The sequence below is a fragment of the Myotis lucifugus genome, unplaced genomic scaffold, assembly GCF_000147115.1.
Source record: "Myotis lucifugus unplaced genomic scaffold, Myoluc2.0 scaffold_229, whole genome shotgun sequence".
NCBI classification, from domain to species: Eukaryota; Metazoa; Chordata; class Mammalia; order Chiroptera; family Vespertilionidae; genus Myotis; species Myotis lucifugus.
The window spans coordinates 605,743-625,169 of record NW_005871277.1 but is presented as its reverse complement, the minus strand read 5'-3'; the positions used below and the strand labels follow the sequence as shown (position 1 = coordinate 625,169).

Sequence of the window (19,427 nt, the reverse complement as noted above, 5' to 3'; positions counted from 1 at the left end):
GCACACACACACACACACACCACAAACAAAATTCAAACAATTAGCCTTCTTTCTCCTATGAAAAAGAAATAAAATAAGTGACTTTATCATTCTTTTCTAATTACCCAACTCAAATTTCAAGTTCATTATTTATTTTATTGGTCATATTCCAGGTAAGTAGATAACTCCAAAATTCAACTGTTGACTTCAAAAGGAAGATAATTTGCCCAGGCTGGTGTGGCTCAATTGGTTGGAGCATTGTCCCATGCACCCAAGGGTTGCGGGTTCGATTCCCGGCCAAGGCACATACCTAGGTTGTGGGTTTGATCCCCCCCAGTCAGGCACAGAAGGGTAGCAGCTGATTGATGTTGCTCTCCCCCCACCTCCTTTCCCCTCTCTAAAAGATGGTGAGCGTATCCTTGGATGAGGATTTATAAATAAATGAATAAAAAACCAAACAAACGGAAGGTAATTTTACTATAGTGAAGGAATATATATCTCATGAGATCCGGAGGGGTTGGGGGGCGGTGTTTTTTCTTAAGCTATTTTGAATTTTCTAATATTTAATATGGGTCTGTCTACCTTTGATTTTTTTAAAATATATTTTTATTGATTTCAGAGAGGAAGGGAGAGGGGGAGAGAGAGAGAAACATCAATGATGAGAGAGACTCATTGACCGGCTGCTTCCTGCACGCCCCACACTGGGGATTGAGCCTTGACCTCCTGGTTCATAGGTCAACACTCAACCACTGAGCCACTCTGGCCAGGCTGTGTTTGATTTCCTCGTGATAGTTGACATGATGCTTTAACTTTGATTAAATAAAACTCATTACAACATATCTGTGGGGACAGTGCAGGCATCTGCCTGATTAGCACAGAGTAGAGGCATGACTTACTCTCTTCTGTGATAGGTAAGCTGTGCTTACAGCATGAGGATCTGGCAAAGAAGAGCATCCCGGCCCTGGTGAGAGAGCTGGAGGTGTGCGAGGACGTGGCCGTTCGCAACAACGTGGTCATTGTCATGTGTGACCTTTGTATCCGGTACACTGTCATGGTGGACAAGTACATTCCCAATATCTCCATGTGTCTGAAGGACTCAGACCCCTTCATCCGCAAGCAGACGCTCATCTTGCTTACCAACCTCCTGCAGGTTCGTAGGAGAACAGACCTGTCATTCTTCTCCCTCCGACGGTGCTCTGCTGAAGGGAGTATTGGAGTAGCGTAGGAAATGGGCTGCTTTGTAGTAGAATCCAAAAATAACTAGCCTCATCTTTGGTTTAAGATACTACTCTGCTAATGTTCTGTACAGCCTTTTAAACAGATAGTTACTCCCTAATATTTATTGGGTGTTTGTTCAGATACCTTGTCAAGCAGCATAAATTTTCAGTTTTGCCCATAAGTGCCATGTAGAGAAAAGTGCAGTCAGTAGACTGGGAGGTCTACCAGTTCTGTTGTTCCTGACTTTGGAGCAGTCGGTGTTCTCAGACATGCCATCTTCGCTTGTGAAAGGAGGTCACAGGCTTTCCCGCGTCTCACCGAGCCGCTCCGAGAGGCCGGTAGGGCATTTCAGTGTGGGAAAGAGCTTAGCGGGCTCCATGTGAATCAAACTGTAATGCTCTGAGTGCCGAGACTGCAGGTGGGCACAGGCAGACCTGAGTGTGGGTGGGCACAGGCAGACCTGAGTGTGGGTGGGCACAGGCAGACCTGAGCGTGGGTGGCACAGGCAGACCTGAGTGTGGGTGGCACAGGCAGACCTGAGTGTGGGTGGCACAGGCAGACCTGAGCGTGGGTGGGCACAGGCAGACCTGAGTGTGGGTGGCACAGGCAGACCTGAGTGTGGGTGGGCACAGGCAGACCTGAGTGTGGGTGGGCACAGGCAGACCTGAGTGTGGGTGGCACAGGCAGACCTGAGTGTGGGTGGGCACAGGCAGACCTGAGTGTGGGTGGGCACAGACCTGAGTGTGGGTGGGCACAGGCAGACCTGAGTGTGGGTGGCACAGGCAGACCTGAGCGTGGATGGGCACAGGCAGACCTGAGTGTGGGTGGCACAGGCAGACCTGAGTGTGGGTGGGCACAGGCAGACCTGAGCGTGGATGGGCACAGGCAGACCTGAGTGTGGGTGGGCACAGGCAGACCTGAGTGTGGGTGGGCACAGGCAGACCCGAGTGTGGGTGGCACAGGCAGACCTGAGTGCTGAGACTGCTGGTGGGCACACACAGACCTAAGTGGCTCACAGGTGTGATGTTAAACAAAAGGAAGTTAACAGTTGGGTTTGTGACTGAATACTTTTTAGGTTCGTGTATTAATAATCCTTCTTACTCGTGTCATTTCCCTTTGTACAGGAAGAGTTTGTGAAATGGAAGGGCTCGCTGTTCTTTCAGTTTGTCAGCACCCTGATAGACTCACACCCAGACGTCGCCAGGTACAGCCTCCCTCGCGTGCAGGCCGCTCTCATGGGCCTGTCATTCCGTCTTTCTTTAAAGCTGGTTTACAGTTGAGTTCATTAGGATTCAATAAGCTTCTTGGCAGTTGCCAAAAAATGAGCAGATTTTTTTAAACCCTAAGCTGTATAACAAAGTTAAATTTGCATACAAGTTTATGAAGAAAACAAACTTGTTCAAATTGACCATTAAATAATCTCCGCATTGACCACATTTGCTAACACTGTTCACTCTTCCTAAGCAGGTATGTGCCTTTGTCTAGGATCATGGTTGGCAAACCGCGGCTCGAGAGCCACATGCGGCTCTTTGGCCCCTCGAGTGTGGCTCTTCCACAAAATACCACGTGCGGGCGCGCGAACAGTGCGATTGAAACTTCGTGGCCCATGCGCAGAAGTCGGTTTTCGGCCTGGGCGAGTCTATTTTGAAGAAGTACTGTTGATATTTGGCTCTGTTGACTAATGAGTTTGCCGACCACTGGTCTAGGGAACTATAGAATAGTAGCCATTAACATTGACTTAACTGGGTTGATGTCTAGGCCAATAAAATGTGAGTTTTGATAAAGAGTTCAGCTGCTTCTAAGTGCAGAAATTTTAAGAGGAAATGCTAGGAACTAAGACACAATTGCACAGTATGAAATAGAGTATACAAATTACAAGGCTCCGAGGAAATGGCTGTTTCTTAAGAATTGGAAGGGAAGGGAATTGCTTTGCCACTTAATTCCTGTTGTTCAATAATTTTCTAAAAGATTTCTTTTTAAAGGTTGAAAAATGATCTCACAGAATTTGCTAACCGAGGTTATGTTGTATGAATAATTCTTTATAAAGCAAATCTCCAGTTAGAAAATAGATTATTGAATACCAGGGCAAAAGCTACCCCCGTTGGGAAGAGGTGTTTATAGAGTTCATTAACCATAAATAGCTTATAATAATGGGTCCCTCTGGATCTAAATGTGGTTACCAGTGATTCACTCCGAGTTCCCTGGGAGAATTTCTGCTCAGTTTCCTTTTGGTATAATTTTCCAAGAAGGAACATTTGACATAGTAAACTAGTAGCGGTTAATGTTCTAATTAATACTGTCTAGACCAGTGGTCGCCAACCTTCGGGACTTCACGGACCACCAGGTCTGCGGACCACCAGTTGGCGGCCGCTGGTCTAGAGTTTACACAATTGGGAAAGGGACCGGGTGGCTGTGCAGTGCCCCTGACCTTAACCTGCTGCCGCAGACTGGCCCTCGGTCTCTCCTGCGACGTGTAGGCATGCGTGGCAGGCTCTGGATGGTGAGCCTGGCGGTGAATCGGTCATTTAACTGGCAGCTCTGTTTTTCCCACGTTGTCAGCTCCTGTACATATATGTTAAGAGCATTGATTAGTATGTAAAATACACGCAGAACTTGTGCAGGTGCTCAGAGCCTGACTCAGAAATTAGAAGGACAGATAGATGTTTACACTATAGTAAGATGATCAGTGCCTCATAACATTTCCATATTTCCGCCTTAAATCTTTCCATTTTATCTGATTCTGGGTTTGTTTAAACCGTGGTTCAAATGTGGACCTGATTTTCGGTTTCACTGTCATTTAAATGAGGCCGTTCCCTACTTTTAGGCCACCGGTCAGGCCTGTCTGCTTGCATTAGACACATTACTTTTTCCACATGTATCTGCTAACCCGCTCTTCCAAAGAGACCGTCATGGCAGAGCCTATGGAATTTATTTGTGGTCTGACGGGATTTCCTGAAGATTCTGGCATGAGCAAATTTGCATGACCTTTTTAATTGGTCATATGGTGACAAGCCCCAAATTTGGGGGCTACAGAATTGTCTGATATATTTTCCCTGTGCCAACTAGGTGGTAGCTTTGTGGTACTGTAGTCACAGGGTGACAGCCAGGCTTGTTCCATTTAACTGGGTAAATGCTGCAGAGGTGCAAGGAGGTGGGGCCAGAGAGATTTTGAGGCAAAAAAGTGACAAAATAATGGGCCACTGAGATAGAAAAGGAAGTGAAGAGAGATTGCTTGGTTTCAACCTCACGATTTCTGAACTACCTTCTGACCTTTAATTGGTTGTGTGCTGTGACTGCCACGGATTTGAGTATTAGCCTCAGGAGAAACAGCGGGGGAAGGCACACCCCGGCAAGTCCTAATGCATTCTGCACCAGGAATGAAATGCTCGACTTGTCCTCATCCCCTGCTGCTCGAGTGAGAAGCCCACCGGGTCTCCTGTGTAGGTGGAATTGGCGTTGAACTCTGAGAGGAAAGGAGAAGCGTTGGTGTGGGCAGTGTGAGGGGGTCAGAGCCAGCCCTGGCCCCCACTAGGTCAGTGATGGTGAACCTTTTGAGCTCGGCGTGTCAGCATTTTCAAAAACCCTAACTTAACTCTGGTGCTGTGTCACATATAGAAATTTTTTGATATTTGCAATCATAGTAAAACAAAGACTTACATTTTTGATATTTATTTTATATATTTAAATGCCATTTAACAAAGAAAAATCAACCAAAAAAATGAGTTCGCGTGTCACCTCTGACACGCGTGTCATAGGTTCGCCATCACTGCACTAGGTTGACCCTGAGCAGAAAGCAGCGCCCTGGCTGGTCTCACCTGCTGCCGTGACGAAACAGGGCTGTCAGGGAGCCTGGGGTTGGACAGCCTGGCTTTTGTCCGTGTTCATTTGGCTTGGAAGACTGCGCTTCAGATGGGCATGGCGCTAGAGACGTGGGCGCCCCACTGTGCTCAGGGTGCGTGTGCTAGATGCCTCTTCCAGGCCGGGCACGGGAGGAGGAGGGCCCAGGGTGGGCCGAGGGCTCAGAGCTCGATGGGAGGCAGTGGCTGTGTGTGGAGGGCACTTGTCCTGCTGACCCAGATGATGACGCTCTTGTAATTAATCCAATTCTTGAAAAAAGTTGCAGTTACTAAAACTGGTTTGTGTTCATGATTGTGGGCAACAGCTTCAGGGCGGAGGAGGGGTGTGGAAAGGTGGGGCCCAGTGCTCACGTCCAGGCGGCTGCGCTCACTGCATCGGCCTTCGGGACCACGGGCTCTGCCTTGCAGCAGCGGCGTGGGGTAGGTTGGTTGTTCGTGTCCGTTTGAAGTGTAGCTGACACCGTCTTAGAATTTCGAAAGGAAACCTGGTAGAGAAAGGCTGTGCTGGCCTTGGAGTCCGAAAGGACGCTGTTGGGCAAGGATGACAAAGGAAGCGAACTCCTACCTTGTTTGTGATGCGAAGGAAGCTGTTTGCTGGGGGGATTTAGTCTCCCTCCCCCTAACTCAGTTCCCCTGCCCTGCAGAGTTCTTGCTATCATTCTCTTGGCTCTCTGCTAGTGGCCGACGGGTCTCCTTGTTTTGCAGTTTCGGGGAGTTTTGCCTGGCTCACCTGTTACTGAAGAGGAATCCTGCCATGTTCTTCCAGCACTTTGTTGAGTGTATTTTCCACTTTAATAACTACGAGAAGCATGAGAAGTATAACAAGTTCTCCCAGTCGGAGAGGTCAGTGAGCTCGGGGGTTGGGGCGGGGGGGGCAGCCACATCCTCCTCCCGGGGTCGTGGCTTGTCTTGGCCAGGCCGTGCATGTCAGTCCACGTGTGCCAGGAGTCCTAGGGACGTGCTGGTGACGTGCACGCTCTGGTGGTGGCTGTGAGGTGCTGGTGAAGTCCTGGCCATCCTTGCCCACGTGACGTGGTAAAATTGTCCTGTTTTGCCCTAGAGAGAAGCGGCTTTTTTCACTGAAGGGAAAGACAAACAAGGAGAAACGAATGAAAATCTACAAGTTTCTTCTAGAGCACTTCACCGATGAACAGCGATTCCATATGACGTCCAAAATCTGCCTTGACATTCTGGGTAGGCATGTTGTGTTGGGGATAAAATGTCTGTGTAAGAGTGGGATGCGGTGCTGCGAGCGGCCCAGCAGGTCTGGAGCCAGTGGGGCCCCGGTCCGCCAGGAAGACCCCTTCTGTCCTGGACACACCTGTGCCCACGCTCCCCTGGCAGCCAGCGTGCTCTCTGGCTCCTTGGCGCCTCCCCACCGGGCCGCTGTCTCAGGAGCCGGTCTCTGCCCTCTCCCAGCGTGCTTCGCAGATGGCGTCCTGCCCCCGGACGCGGAAGCCAGCGAGCTCCTCTCAGATGCCTTTGAGGTTCTCAGCTCCAAGGAAATCAAGCTCTTGGCGATGAGGTCCAAGCCAGACAAGGACCTGCTCATGGAGGAAGACGACGTGGCCCTGGCCAACGTGGTCATGCAGGAAGCCCAGAAGAAGCTCATCTCCCAGGTGAGCGCTCCGAGGAGGCCGCCGCGCCCGCAGCGTGGGTGGCCTGGGGTCTCCCGCCATCCTCAGCAGGGGCCTTCATGCTCCCAGATGGTGCTCATGCGCCCATGTCTCTCGTGAGCGGGAACCCGTCCCACTTGCCTGCCTGGTTGTGCCACCGGCATCTCAGACTTCCTGTCCTCACCCACCTGCCGTCCCTCCTCCTCCTCCTCGTCACTCTTTGCCCGCAGTCTCCTGTGGTGGAGAGGGCCCGGCGCTGCCCCGGCTGCAGGCTGCATGCCAGGCACGGTTTCCTGCGGCCACAGTGGGGTCTGAGTCATGTTAGGGGCGGCTGGTTGTTGTCGCGCTCACCAGGCCCCCGGCTCTGGTTCCTCGCCTGGGTTACTGCTTCCTGTTTCCCACCCGAGCCCTGAAGACTCCTGAGCCCACAGAAATAGACTGCCCACACGCCATGTGTCGTTGTAGCTCACAGCTCCACCTCTCACGTCTTCCTGGTTCTGCGTTCACGTGAGCCTCTGCCCTTTCTGATCATTCACGGTAAAGAACATGAAGGCGGGGTCAAGTCCAAGTCACGGACTACCCAAATGCACACCACTTTCCTACATATACACAAAGTCACAGAGAGCGAGGGCGATGTGGAGCTGACTGCCTTCCTGCTCAGCCATGCTGGCCATTGTCCGTTCACCGACAGGAATAAACCTGTGTCTTTGAGCCGCTGCACCCCCTCAGGCCCTTCCGAAGGGAGGTGCTGAACGGAGCACTGAATGTGGAGCCGGGGTCTGCAGTAGCTGTGTGTGGAGGTTTGGAGCTTTTTGTCAGGTTACTCAATGTATTTCTAGTTCCTTTTTCTTGTTTAGAAAGTAAGAATGCGTTTGTTTGTGCCCCCTTTGCCAGCTCTCCTGGGCTTGAGGCAATGCTTGCAGAGCCTCCTGCACAGCTCCCAGGGCCATAGTAAAGCATCGAAGGTGGGCTCACACCGTCTACCAGGTCTGCCAGGCAGAGACCTTGGTCGAGGAGCAGCCGTCCTGCAGAGCGTCCTGCATCCCTGAGACGCGCCGATGTGTCCCTGCAGGTGCAGAAGAGGAACTTCATAGAGAACATCATCCCCATCATCATCTCCCTGAAGACCGTGCTGGAGAAGAACAAGGTGCCGGCCCTGCGGGAGCTCATGAACTACCTCAGGGTAAGGCGCCCTGTGCTCCTGGTGGGTCTCCCGCCCCAGCTCATTGCTCGGGCAGCGGTGCTGCTGGGGCTGCTGGCGGATGACTAGGACTGAACGTGCCCTAAGCCAGTGTCACACGGTTTAGAACGAAAGCAGCCAGGCAGGCCTTTGGCGCTGGGGAGTTTGCCCATAGGTTCCACGAAGCGGAGCAGTGGGGTCTGTGCAGAGCTGGCCCACTGCTGAGCGTGTGTCCTTGACCAGGAGCAAAGTCGTCACTTAGTTCCTTCTGGTGAGGGGGCGAGCGGGAACTGGTCACCGTGCTTCACTGGGGAGTTTCCCTTTACCACCGTCTGCTGGACGAGTCACGTAGCTGCCCAGTACCTGCAGCCGTTGGGGAATACGGATCAGCAGCCAGGCTGCCCTCGCCGGCCACAGAAAGTCTGTCTTCTGTCTGCGCAGCCAGCATGTGAACACTTGCAGGGCAGACGTAGCCGACGCCTCTGGCCCGTCTGTGAAAATCTTAACTCTCTGTCTACCCTATGCCATTTTATTCCTCAAAAAACGCTGAGCGTTTTTTTGTGGTTTTTTTTTTCCAAAAAGAGCTACAACAAAAATCACATTGAATATACTTTTTCAGATAGCTCTTTATCCTAAGGAAGTGAAGGTGGGAAAGATAGGCTCATTATCTGGAAAAAAGTGAGACCTTCCAGTTGTTTCTATATTTCCATTGCCCTGTATTTAACCTCAGAAAAGAGAGAGAAAGAGCTCAGAGCCTAAGTAGACTGAGCACGTGGGAAGAATAAGCCTCCCTCCCGTTTCTGACCAAACCCCCGCTCCCGCGCGCCCCCCCACCCCCCCCAGGCTCCCGCCAGGCCCTGCTGGATTCGAGCCGCGTGCTCCTTCCTGGGTCCTAGCAGCTGCCGTTCTCCTTCGACCTGAGCCCTGCTCGCAGCGGTAGCTGGAGCAGTCCATTCACCTCCTGCCCGTTGTTGGGACTAGTTGGGACCATGTTATGTCTTTTCCTCCCTCTCACCCTGTTAGGTGAGCTGGTTTCTTTCCCTGCAAAGGGGCTCCGTCCCGTGCAGCCCCCTTTAAGACCTGAGCAAAAGGTTTCCTGTCACATCTTCAGAAGAGGACACAGGTGGGACTGCAAGCCACGGCCGCTTCCTCTGCGGAAGCTGGAGTGGACAGAGAGCCCCCTTCAGACTGGGGGCCCTTGCTCCAGAGGTCTGAGTGGGGACATGCCATGTCTCCCCTCCCCACCTAACCTCTGCGTGAACTCCCACGGGGCCTGCCTCACGAGACCCTTGGAACTGGGGGTGACCCAGAGCCAAGCCAGATTGCCAACACACGTCACTCTCCCACGGCAGCCTTCAGGAGTGGGAAGGGGGAGCCCTGTTAAAGCTCTGCTTTAGGCTGAGATCGTGTGAGTCCATGTCCTTCCTGCTGTCAGCAACCTGGGACGTTACCTGGTAACTGGCAGAGGGGCACTCAGCTCCCGGGAGTCTGGACTCTGATACTCACGGCAGGCTCGCTGCTGGTGTCCAGCGCTCTTTCCTGGGAAACACGCCGTGTTCGTTAGCTTGTTGGTTGCTGTATTAGGAACAGTCCTCTCTCAGCAAACCAAGTCTTCCTGTTCCTGTTCCTGTTCAGGTCGTGTCAGAGAGCTTACGTATTCCTTCGTACCCCTGCGTCTGTTTCAGGAGGTGATGCAGGACTACCGAGATGAAATCAAGGATTTCTTTGCCGTCGACAAGCAGCTGGCGTCAGAACTTGAGTACGACATGAAGAAGTACCAGGAACAGCTGGCCCAGGAGCAGGAGCTGGCGAGACAAGCAGATGCGAACAGGGTGGAAGGTGCTGACGGGGCCCAGGCCGTGCAGGTGGGTGAGCAGCACGGAGGCTGACCCCTGCCGTCTGCTCTGCTGTGCGTGTAGCAGGGGCAGGTCTCAGCCTGGCTTCGGGCCTGCGCGTGGTTCGTGGCAGGCAGGGAGCTGGGTCACTCCACCCAGCCTGGCAAGTCCCTACAATAATCGTTTGGGGAAATGTGTGAGTGCCCGGCAAGCAGGCTGGCAGCAGGCTGTCCGACCGGTGATCAGGGATCTCCGGAGGCTGCGTGCTTGTTTGCCGCCCTCCCAGCAGCGCCTCTGAAAACCTCTGCAACTCGGGGTGTTTCTGGGGGAGCTTCTGCTCACCTCCCGACGCAGTGTGCTGCCTCCCTGAGAGCCCAGGGGGTCTGCTGCCTTAAAAATGAGGACAAACCATGTTCTCCTTTTCCCTGTGACACCACCGCACGGTGTGGTGGTCTGCGAACAGTGCGGCTCCATTTACCCTGGGCTGACTTGCTTTAAAATAGATGCCTTATGGTCACGCTCAGAGCGTGTAACGGCTCTTTTTTTCTTCCCTGACAGGTTTCTCCAAGTTTAGAAATAATGCCAGCTTCTGACGGCCAAGAAAATGCCAGTGTCCCCCGTGGTGCGAGCCAGCCCTCGAAGCCCGGGTCCAGTGCCGGCCAGGCACCGCCTGGACCTCTGTCAGCTGACGCGGGGCAGTCCAAGAGGCCCCTGCCCAAGGCCAGGTACGAGCCAGAGTCGGTCAGCGTCCCCACCAGGCGTGTGCGGGCCGCGTATAGCCGTTGTGTTTGCTGATACTTCCTCTGCGCTCTCCCCTTCCGATGAGAAATGGGTGTGGAATGAATGGGTGGTGCCTGCAGTGCCCTCAGCCTTGCTTCCCGCCCAGCATGGCGTGCTCTCCCCGCAGGTCCTTGTCTCTCAGTACCATCGCCATCCTGAATTCCGTCAAGAAGGCCGTGGAGTCCAACAGCCGGCGTGGGAGTCGGAGCATCGGGATGTTGCCGCGCACCCTCACCGAGGTGAGTCTGCGGCAGTCCTGAAGGCTGAGCGCCACGCGGGCTCCGTCTCGCTCAGGGACAGGCTCCTCTCGTTCCTCTGAAGATACTTTCTGTTTTACTCTCTTTAAAACGAAACACTGTGGGGGCTTAGGATTATAAGTCACAAAACAGTGCATATTGGTGATAAAAGGTTTGGAAAAGATTGGAAATAGAAAACTCACCCATAGTTTGTTCTTGCAGCCTTTCTCCTCTTCGCACACAGGTGCTTGGCTTTCTTTATAAAATGGTGGTCTCGGTGCGCATTCTGTGCCTCAGCCTTTCAGGACTTGTCTCCCAGCGGCCGTGCAGCGCCGTGTCATGGGGAAGCACATAACTTATTGATTACTGCCCTGTTTTTGGACACGGAGGTGCTTTTCGGTTGTTGGGAATAATGTCACAGTAAACCTTGCAGACAGCCTGGTAATGACAGCTCTCAGAGGCCCTGACTACTTAAACCTCCTGACAGCGTCACACCATCCTCTGTCCTTCCCTCCACATCACGCTCCTGCCGCCTGCCTACTGCAAACACTGGTTTTCTGATTTTCCATTTTCCAGACTAAAATGGCTGTGGCTCTCATTCCCGTTTCTTTGATCCCAGTGGGAATGGACATTGTCCCTCCTGTTGTGTTTTCCTGAATTACCTCTTTATCAGGACACTCTATATGGGGTATTAACCTCATCACGTTTCTTACAGATGCTGTCTCTCATTTAGTTGCTTTGCTCTGGGATGTGGCTTTGGGTTTTTGAACAGAGCGGACTTTCTCATTGTATCCTAGCATCTTCGTACAGCCTGGAGCAGGAGTCCAGTGGAGCCATCGACCCCGTGGCCAGACGTGCCATCAGCACCCCTGAGAGTAAGTACTATGGGAGCGAGCTGGCCCGGCTGCAGAGGTGGCAGGAAAGCTCCCTGTGCGAGGGTCTCTCCCTGGCCAGCAGCCCTGTAGTGTGTGTGTCAGACGGAATGTTCCGGGATAATTAGCACAGGTAGTCATCATTCACAACTGCACTGAGCCCCAGCTGCACTTGCAGACTTGCCCAGGGGCTGACGTGTGAATGCGGTTACACTGCCCACAGCCCACAGCTGGGGGGTGTCCTCCGGCGCAGGTCCCTCACGCAGCTTCTCTGGGCAGCACACTTCCTGGCGTTCTAGAGCCAACACCGCCCTCCTACCTGACTCCCATGCGGCTCGATGTGCTCAGCCAGCCCTGCTTTGTCCGAGGCCCACTCGAGTCAGCGGCAGCTCGAAGGGTCCCTGCCAGCTGGGCCGGGACCCTGTGTATGCCCACTTACATGGGTGTGTGTGTTGTTTTTTAATGTCCTATTCTTCCTTTTATTTCAAAAGGGAAACAAGTTAGAAGTGCAGTGTTTTATAGCTGCTTCTTGTCTCAAAACCCATAAAAACCGTAACTCTGTGTCAAGACATTCTCTTGACAAAATCTATAGTGTGGTTTGCAGGTGTCTCCGCATGCCCCCCACCGGGTCTCCTGCCACCTGCACCCCAGCCCTGGGCGGGCCTCTCCGAGTCCTGGGCAAGCCCTGCTCTGTCTGACATGGGCTTCGCACGTGGCATGTCCTCACCCTTCCTGGTCACCACCTCGTACCCTGTAAGGATAACAGCTACTGCATTACAGTAGTTGCTAACACTTCTTTAGCAGAAGTACTGTGTTGAGAACTTAACATAAATGATCACACTTAATCCCGACCTTTGTATCCTGTTTTAGAGGTAAAAACACTTAGGGTTCCTAGAGCAGTGCCCACAGCTAGGAAGACACAGCCAGAATTCAAACCCAGGTTTTGATTCAGTCTCTGTTCCCATTCTGCTCTCCTGCTCCCATGAGGGTGAATCAGAAGGGGAGGCCATAATAGGTCAAGGGTGAGATGAGGGAGGAGAGCGTGTGGACTAGGAAGGTAGGAGGGATGGGACTCAGCTACTGATTAGACGTGGAGAAGGAGCTAGGGGTGCCTGGCCCTGCCAGTGTGGACAGGGCTGATTGGATGAGTACAAGGAAGCAGGTGAGGAGTGGAGGGAGTGGGTGAAGCAACTTTGGGAGTTCTGGAAGGCGCAGGACTCGGGAGGCAGCCCCAGTGGGGAGCTGGGGGTGCCTGGCATATAGGCAGTGACTGGACATGGGGTGGTGGAAGCCGGAGACAGTGAGCAGCGGGTGCTCAGGCACCAGCACAGCAGCCTGAGGAAGAGAGTGGTCGGAGGAAGGGAGTCGGACCGCGGACCTTGCTCGGTGTCTTCATTTGCTAACCCTGCTGTTTTCCCTCCTCCAGAGACCATAGGTGACGTCACGTTTGAGGCGGGAGTCAGCTACATCGGCACACCCCGGACCCCCTTTCCTGTCAGAGGCAAGTGCCCCCCCTCTCTGATGCCTTAGCCACCTGGAGTCCTGGGGAGTCTAATTGTTTGTGTTTGACTCCCTTTCAGAGAAAATTGAAGCCCAGAATCCAGGAAATACTTTGTGTTTATCATCACCTGATAAGCCGTGAGTTGAGCACGAGTCCCTTTTATAGTCGTTTTGTCAGAGTTTTTTCTCTTAGTTCCAGAGTGAGTGTATCTTTTCCTCCTCAGGCCTCCGGTGCCTCCCCAGTGGAATGTGAAGTCTCCAGCGAGAAATAAAGACAACCCAGTCCCCAGCAAGAGGTCGCTCCGGAAGACGCCCCTGACAGCCGCCAACTGCACGCAGGGCACGCGGGCAGCGGGCTGGGAAGACATCATTTCCCCACGGGGACAGGCACCCCCTCCCCCAACCCCCACCCCGTGTCACCTCCCGGAGCCCCGGGGGCACTTCGTTATGTGCCCCAGCACTTGTGCTGTGACTCCAGCTGGTTCAGTTGCTCCAGGAGTATGTGGTAAAAGTTGTAAAATAATAGAGAAATGCCTTAGCTGTGTAACGTTTTATCTTTACTCCATGTGGAAGTATCAGGTCCGTTCTGGTGGTCCCTAAGGAACACGTGACACGTTGGCTTTCTCGTGTACAGATCCAACCTGTTAGCTGATAAGAATCCTCTAGAGTGAATGGTTCCCTGTGTGTATGACAAGATTTTGATTGTAATATTTTTCTATTCTTATTTATGAACTGCACATTTTAAAAAGTGTACAGCTTTCTAAAACGATAATAAAGCATAAATACAGCCTTATAGTTTCTACTGCAATAGAATTTTATTCTTAGAACAGGGCTTTTATCGGTAGTCATTTCGATTTACATAAAAACTTGAGAATTTTAAAAATCTTTCAAGTTAAAATAATGACTGTTTGTCCTTAAATTTCAGTGCCTATGTCCCCAGACAGACACTGCTGCCTCCTAACCACAGGTGTCCCTGTAAGTGTATGGACCTAGTCCTGCTGGTGAAAGCCTGCTGCAGCCCCTCCCCCGAGCGGCACCGACACGGAGCTGTGCTGACAGTCTGCTCCTGTGAGGTGCCTCAGTCTCTTCTGTCAGCCCCACCAGGTAGCCTTGCAACATGCACGTGTGTTTTCACCAGGAATGATCAGAAACCCCGCTGTTCACTTTTTATTCCCAGACTCCAGATGCAGAGCACAGGGGCATTGCGACAGTGTTAATATCAACACGGCAGCTGGACTTGAGGGGCAGAACATCCCTGTGACCTGCCCACAGCTCGGGCAGAACATCCCTGTGACCTACCCACAGAGCTGCTCCTGAGTGAGCCACTCCTGTCCAACCCATGGACATGTGGTGGCGGTCTGAGGGCTCACCTGGAAATGCTAGGAAGAAGGGCAACCCCGACATGAGAGGAAATAAGAAAGAAATAACGAGGCAAAGTTGATTTTTGTAAAGCTTTTATAAATGAGGTTGAACACATACCGATTTAGGGGGTGTTAGTACAAGTCTGCACACCTACGCACAGCCACGCCGAAGGCCACGGCAGCGGACAGGCCTCGTGCCTTTAGTCACATTCACATTTGAAAAACATGAGTGTTTCTTATCTATCTACATTTTTAGTCACAGGCAACTACTTCCCAGACTCCACGCTTCACTTCTCTCTCCTGTCAGACCCAGTTCACCTGGCCCCAGCGTAGGTTTTAGGCATAAGAGAGGCAATAAGGCTGCCTTATCACTGTGACAACCAAGATCAAGGCCAGAGTACTGATCCCCAAGAATTAGAGAAAGGGGGCGCTATCCCTTCCTACCAGGAAGAGGTGAAGGTGAAGGGATAGTCCTCATCCTACACATTAAATACAAACGCAGGAGAGAGGTACCAGTAAGCAGGTATGGAGAGCTGCCGACTGCTCCTGCCAACTCCCCCATGCAAAGTATTTCACATAAAAAGTCAGTCTTCAATTAAAAACCCCTCCAAGTATAAAAAGTTAAGACAAGTGAAGTTTAATCCCAAGATGACTGTGGCCTACATGAAAACTACCCTCTAAGCACACCAGGGCCAGGGCTTCCCTCAAACCACTCCGCCAGCTAACAGCGCACCCGGCAACACCTGCTCCTGCAGGAGGCAGGCGTGTTCCTCGCACCCCCACAGCGTGGGCAGGGCCGGGGTGGAGGAAAACTAAGATCAGAACCAGAACTCGGCCTTGGATTCAGGTCGGCACTTTGCTCACCATCAGGCTCTGCCCTGGCTCCACTGTGAGGCGAGCACAGGCCGCGGCGTCGGCGCTTTCTTCATGGCAAAGAGGGCAAGTGGAATTCGTCTTTAAAAATGTAGCTGGCAGGCTTGATTCAGAACTGCCTTTGGCCTGCACAGTGTTATGAACCGCACAAATAAGTTAAATACATTTAAAAACAAAAGAGCAGTAGCTTTTGTTTTGTGAGCCATCCACAACCAGAAAGGGCTGTGGCTCAGGAACCCAGCGGCGGGAGGCCACACGGGGAGGGCCACCTTCTTGCATGGACACCTCACCTGTTCTAGGCTGGGCCCGGTGCTGGGCGCATGAACAACAGACTGGAGCTGGTCGGCACACAGCCAGGGTGGCATTGGCGGTGGAGTGGACGTGCTGGCGGCCTCAGGAGTTAGCAGCCCACATCCACTCGGGCATATGACTCAACCCTGGGAGCTGACCCGTGTGGTTTGCCCGTGACCGACAGCTTCTGGTGGTCTCTGGCCACAGGTGGTGGTAGGGATCTAAGGGAGAGGCAATTCACAGCTGACCTAAGAGCGCCTGTGTTTCTTTGGAGAGAGGACAACTTTGACGTTACTCAACCGGAATTTTAAAGGTTCCCTAAGCAACGTGGTCTGACGTGTCGGTGGCAGAAGTTCTCGAAAACGCTAAAGCACTTGTGGAAGGAATGGCCCAGCGAGCCCCCGTGCGGACGCCGTGGGTTAGGATGCTCTTACTGTTGGCATTTTCCATTTGACACGAGTAGCTTGGAACTCCTCCTGCAAGCTGAACTTTTTCTTTAAAAAAATAGGTTATTCAACACTGTATGACAACATATTTACAGTTTAAATAGAAGTTTTCTTTTCAATAACCAAAATACATGTTTAGCAAAAATTTAGAATGTAAAATTCTAGAAAACAAACACCCATAGAAAAGCAGGACGTTTAGTACCATGTCACACTTGGGCTGAGCGGGAGGTTTCCATAGAGACCCTCCGGCGACGAGCGGGGTTCCTGCAGGTAAGGAGCCCTCCCAGCGAGCAGTTCACCTTTCTGATTTTGGTTGTTTTTGTAAGTGCTGATCCAAGAGGATTCCCCAGATGAACAGGACAACACTGAGGCGCCTTTTAGAAGAGCTGGTGCAGACTGTCGGGGCCACTGAGGCGAGGTCACGGCCAACAAGCCTCTTTTCTGGATGCACTGATTCAAACCGCAGCTGCAGGGCATCCTGCTCCCTCGTCCCCCCTCGCAGGTGCTCCCCCGGCTGACCCACAGCAAGTGGCAAATGAACTGGCTTCCCAGGCCCATGGGAGCCAGCAGTCTGAGCTGGGAGCCAGCCTCGGTGAGCTCACTCAGTTCTTTTCCTTGTGATGCCTGAGCCCATCTTGAGGAAAATTCTTTTATTCATGCGGCTTGTTAAAAAGTAGGAAAGGAGTAGCGGTCAACTTTGGCCAAAACAAAAAGCTTTGCACGCGTGTCTAGCTCTGTCGGGTGCGCTGCCCTCCGGCGGCTCTAGGGAAGTTCCTGGTGGAGGTATTGCGTGTGCTCTCGGCCGCATGTCAGGTTTCAGATCACAAACGACGACTTGTGTCTGAAGTCGCCCTGCAAGGCCAGCACAGGGTTAGAATACGGCCACCCTCTGCCTGCAGAGGGAAGGGGAACGTAGTCGTGTCAAATCACCATGTCCCTGGAGGAGAAACTGGCAGGACAGGTCAGCCTGAGCATCCTAACAGGTAGCACAAGCGCTTGCCGCTGTAAGGCCGTCAGCGTGCACGTGTGCTGCTCAGGCTGAAGAGCCCAGCGTCTGGAATGGAACCTGGGAATCTTTTTTCTATGGGACCCACTTGGTTTCCAAGGAGGGATGTCCCTTTCCCTGCTGGGGACCCCTCGAGTCCTGGGTTTCCCGAGTGACTGTCCCCTCGCTCCGTACCTCCTCATCTGTCCTGATGTAGTTAACTCCGTCGGGCTTCCCCGGACTCTTGAAACTGAAACAGAGGAGGGCAGCTGAGCGACTGCTGGGCATCACGTTAATGCCCGCCTGTACCTTATTCCTCACAAGCGCAGGCTCACCTCTCCTCGTCCTGCTTGTGGATGAAGTAGCCGCGTCGGTACGCACAGCAGATGCCCACGGTGATCAGGGCCAGCACAGCCAGGACCACCAGAACGCCGCCGATGATCCCGCCCACGTTCAGGTCATCTGGATGGGAGGGGGGTGGAGGGAGGAGAGGCTCCACACTATCTGGCCTCACCAAGCACCCGACCTGGCAGTGCCTCCTCCCCCACCAGAGAGACAGGTGAAGACACGCAGACTCTCCTAGCGCACTCGGGCCCGGGCCCGTCCTCACGTGGAAAGGCACCGAGGCCTCCACGTCCAATGCTGCTGCCCCTGGTCCCATAGGAAAGGGGCCTGGCGGGTAGAGAAGCCTGAACGCTCCTCTGGCTAAATCCTGAGTTACCACGGGAGGAGACAGATACATTGTCTACAGAACGAGGAGCCTGGCGTCTTAGGAAGAAAACTCCTCATTCTCAGGGCTCCCTGTGCTGTGGAATATCAGGGGGAAGAGAGCTAGTTTCAGGCAATCGGAAGTCCAGGGGAGAGGATGGCCGCTCCCTGCATGCCCGGCCTGGTACCCACAAACCCCCTTCGCGGAAGCCTGGACCCCCTTTCTCGTGGCTGGACGGTGGGCAGAGTCACGTTCCGTGGGCGGCCACTGAGGACTTCCCACTGTGTGTGTTTGCACGAAGGAAAGTGTGCAGGGGATGCAGCAACCAAGGGAGTAGAAAATTCTCCCTCCCCCAGGCAGTGGTTCCTAACATGGTGTACTCGTAAAGTCAACTGGAGATTTCGATTTTAAAACCTCCGGTCCCCAGCCCGATCCCGAGGGTCACCCGGTCTGGAGCAAAGCCCTGGATCTCCCTCCTCCCCGAGAGCGGAGCTTCCCAGACCTGAAAGGCGAGGAGAGCCCCTGGAACGCTCTTTCCCAGGGACCCTCCCGACCTCCCGGAGACAGTCGTGTGCGTGGTGGGGCCTGGATTCTGAATGAGAACCTGTGGTCCCAGATGATTCTCAGCATCGGGCAAGTTTGGAAAACTGCTCTGGGGGGGGCTCAGTTCCCCACGTGCATCTGGCCCCCCCATCTGCCCCATCCAGCTCAGCACCCCCCCTGAGAACAGTACCGCAGAGCCGGCATCGGCCCACAACTGGGCAATTCCTGGGGCTAAGACTGTGCTTCCGCTCTCTGCACATGCCTACCACCGGATGAGTTTCTGAAGACAACACAACCTGATGTTTTTATCAACTACAAAGTAATGGAGTTATTAAACGCAGTTACAAGGGACATAATTAGCCATGTTTCCAACACCAACAGCAGTGGGAAGTCTGTCCTGAGGAGACCAGCACCTGCAAAGGACACTTGCTCACCATGCAGCTGTCCTCACCACCCTGCACCCGAGTGGCCGTGGTGACGCAGTCGGCTACCCACAGCTGTCTGCACGGACGCCTGACACTAAATGTAAACGTGCAGTCGCTTGCAGCCTAAAGAGAAAGCCCATCTGTTCAGAAGGCACTCACAGACTTCCATCTCCTGCGCCTCGCACTTGGCCGAGCCGACGTCGTTGGAAGCCATGCAGTAGTACTGCCCGGAGTCCTCCTTGCGAACCGCGCTGAACACCTGCTCGGGACGTGACAAGGAGATGGGAGGCCTGTCAGGCGAGAAGAGGCTCCCGCCTCCCACGGGCAATGTCTGCTCTGCCGCCTGGTTTCCTGCGCTTCCAGGTCCTGACCAGGTTCTTTCCTGGACTTCCTGACACCCTCGCTTGAGAGCTTCCAAACAGCAGCTTCCCTGGTGTATGGAGACTCAAGCCTGGCAGCATCCAGAGTACGATGCTAGCGTGACTTTCACTCTGGAAGAGGGATGACGACGCCTGCCCCTCGAGCACCCCAGGCACTGCGTGCTCAGACGTGCTGCAAGGCTGGTGACCTGCTGGGGTGGCTGTTGCTGGGCACCGCAGACCTGCCTTCACCTCTGCCCCACCCACCCCTTCCCACTAGACATCTTTTATCCACAAATACGAATACGTTTCCTTAGCACAGTGGTCGGCAAACTGCGGCTCGCGAGCCACATGCGGCTCTT

General features: G+C 53.3%; 2 protein-coding genes across 2 annotated transcripts in view; one reads left to right on the top strand and one right to left on the bottom strand.

Annotated features, from left to right (window-relative positions):
* Positions 1-13,868, top strand: part of NCAPD3 (non-SMC condensin II complex subunit D3) — a 38,456-nt gene extending 24,588 nt beyond the window's left edge. Inside the window, exons 23-35 of the mRNA XM_014463940.2 lie at positions 891-1,129; positions 2,322-2,401; positions 5,760-5,897; positions 6,115-6,248; positions 6,474-6,673; positions 7,743-7,853; positions 9,536-9,715; positions 10,244-10,410; positions 10,593-10,704; positions 11,474-11,576; positions 13,000-13,074; positions 13,154-13,211; positions 13,298-13,868. Coding sequence (XP_014319426.1) covers positions 891-1,129; positions 2,322-2,401; positions 5,760-5,897; positions 6,115-6,248; positions 6,474-6,673; positions 7,743-7,853; positions 9,536-9,715; positions 10,244-10,410; positions 10,593-10,704; positions 11,474-11,576; positions 13,000-13,074; positions 13,154-13,211; positions 13,298-13,673 — 1,973 coding nt within the window. The 3' untranslated portion in view covers positions 13,674-13,868. The remainder of the gene's footprint in view (positions 1-890; positions 1,130-2,321; positions 2,402-5,759; positions 5,898-6,114; positions 6,249-6,473; positions 6,674-7,742; positions 7,854-9,535; positions 9,716-10,243; positions 10,411-10,592; positions 10,705-11,473; positions 11,577-12,999; positions 13,075-13,153; positions 13,212-13,297) is intronic.
* Positions 13,869-14,510: 642 nt separating this feature from the next.
* JAM3 (junctional adhesion molecule 3) overlaps positions 14,511-19,427 on the bottom strand; it is a 29,418-nt gene continuing 24,501 nt past the window's right edge. The window contains exons 6-9 of the mRNA XM_023762027.1: positions 18,866-18,965; positions 17,365-17,491; positions 17,225-17,279; positions 14,511-16,896 (exon numbers count right to left, since the gene is read on the bottom strand). Coding sequence (XP_023617795.1) covers positions 16,861-16,896; positions 17,225-17,279; positions 17,365-17,491; positions 18,866-18,965 — 318 coding nt within the window. The 3' untranslated portion in view covers positions 14,511-16,860. The remainder of the gene's footprint in view (positions 16,897-17,224; positions 17,280-17,364; positions 17,492-18,865; positions 18,966-19,427) is intronic.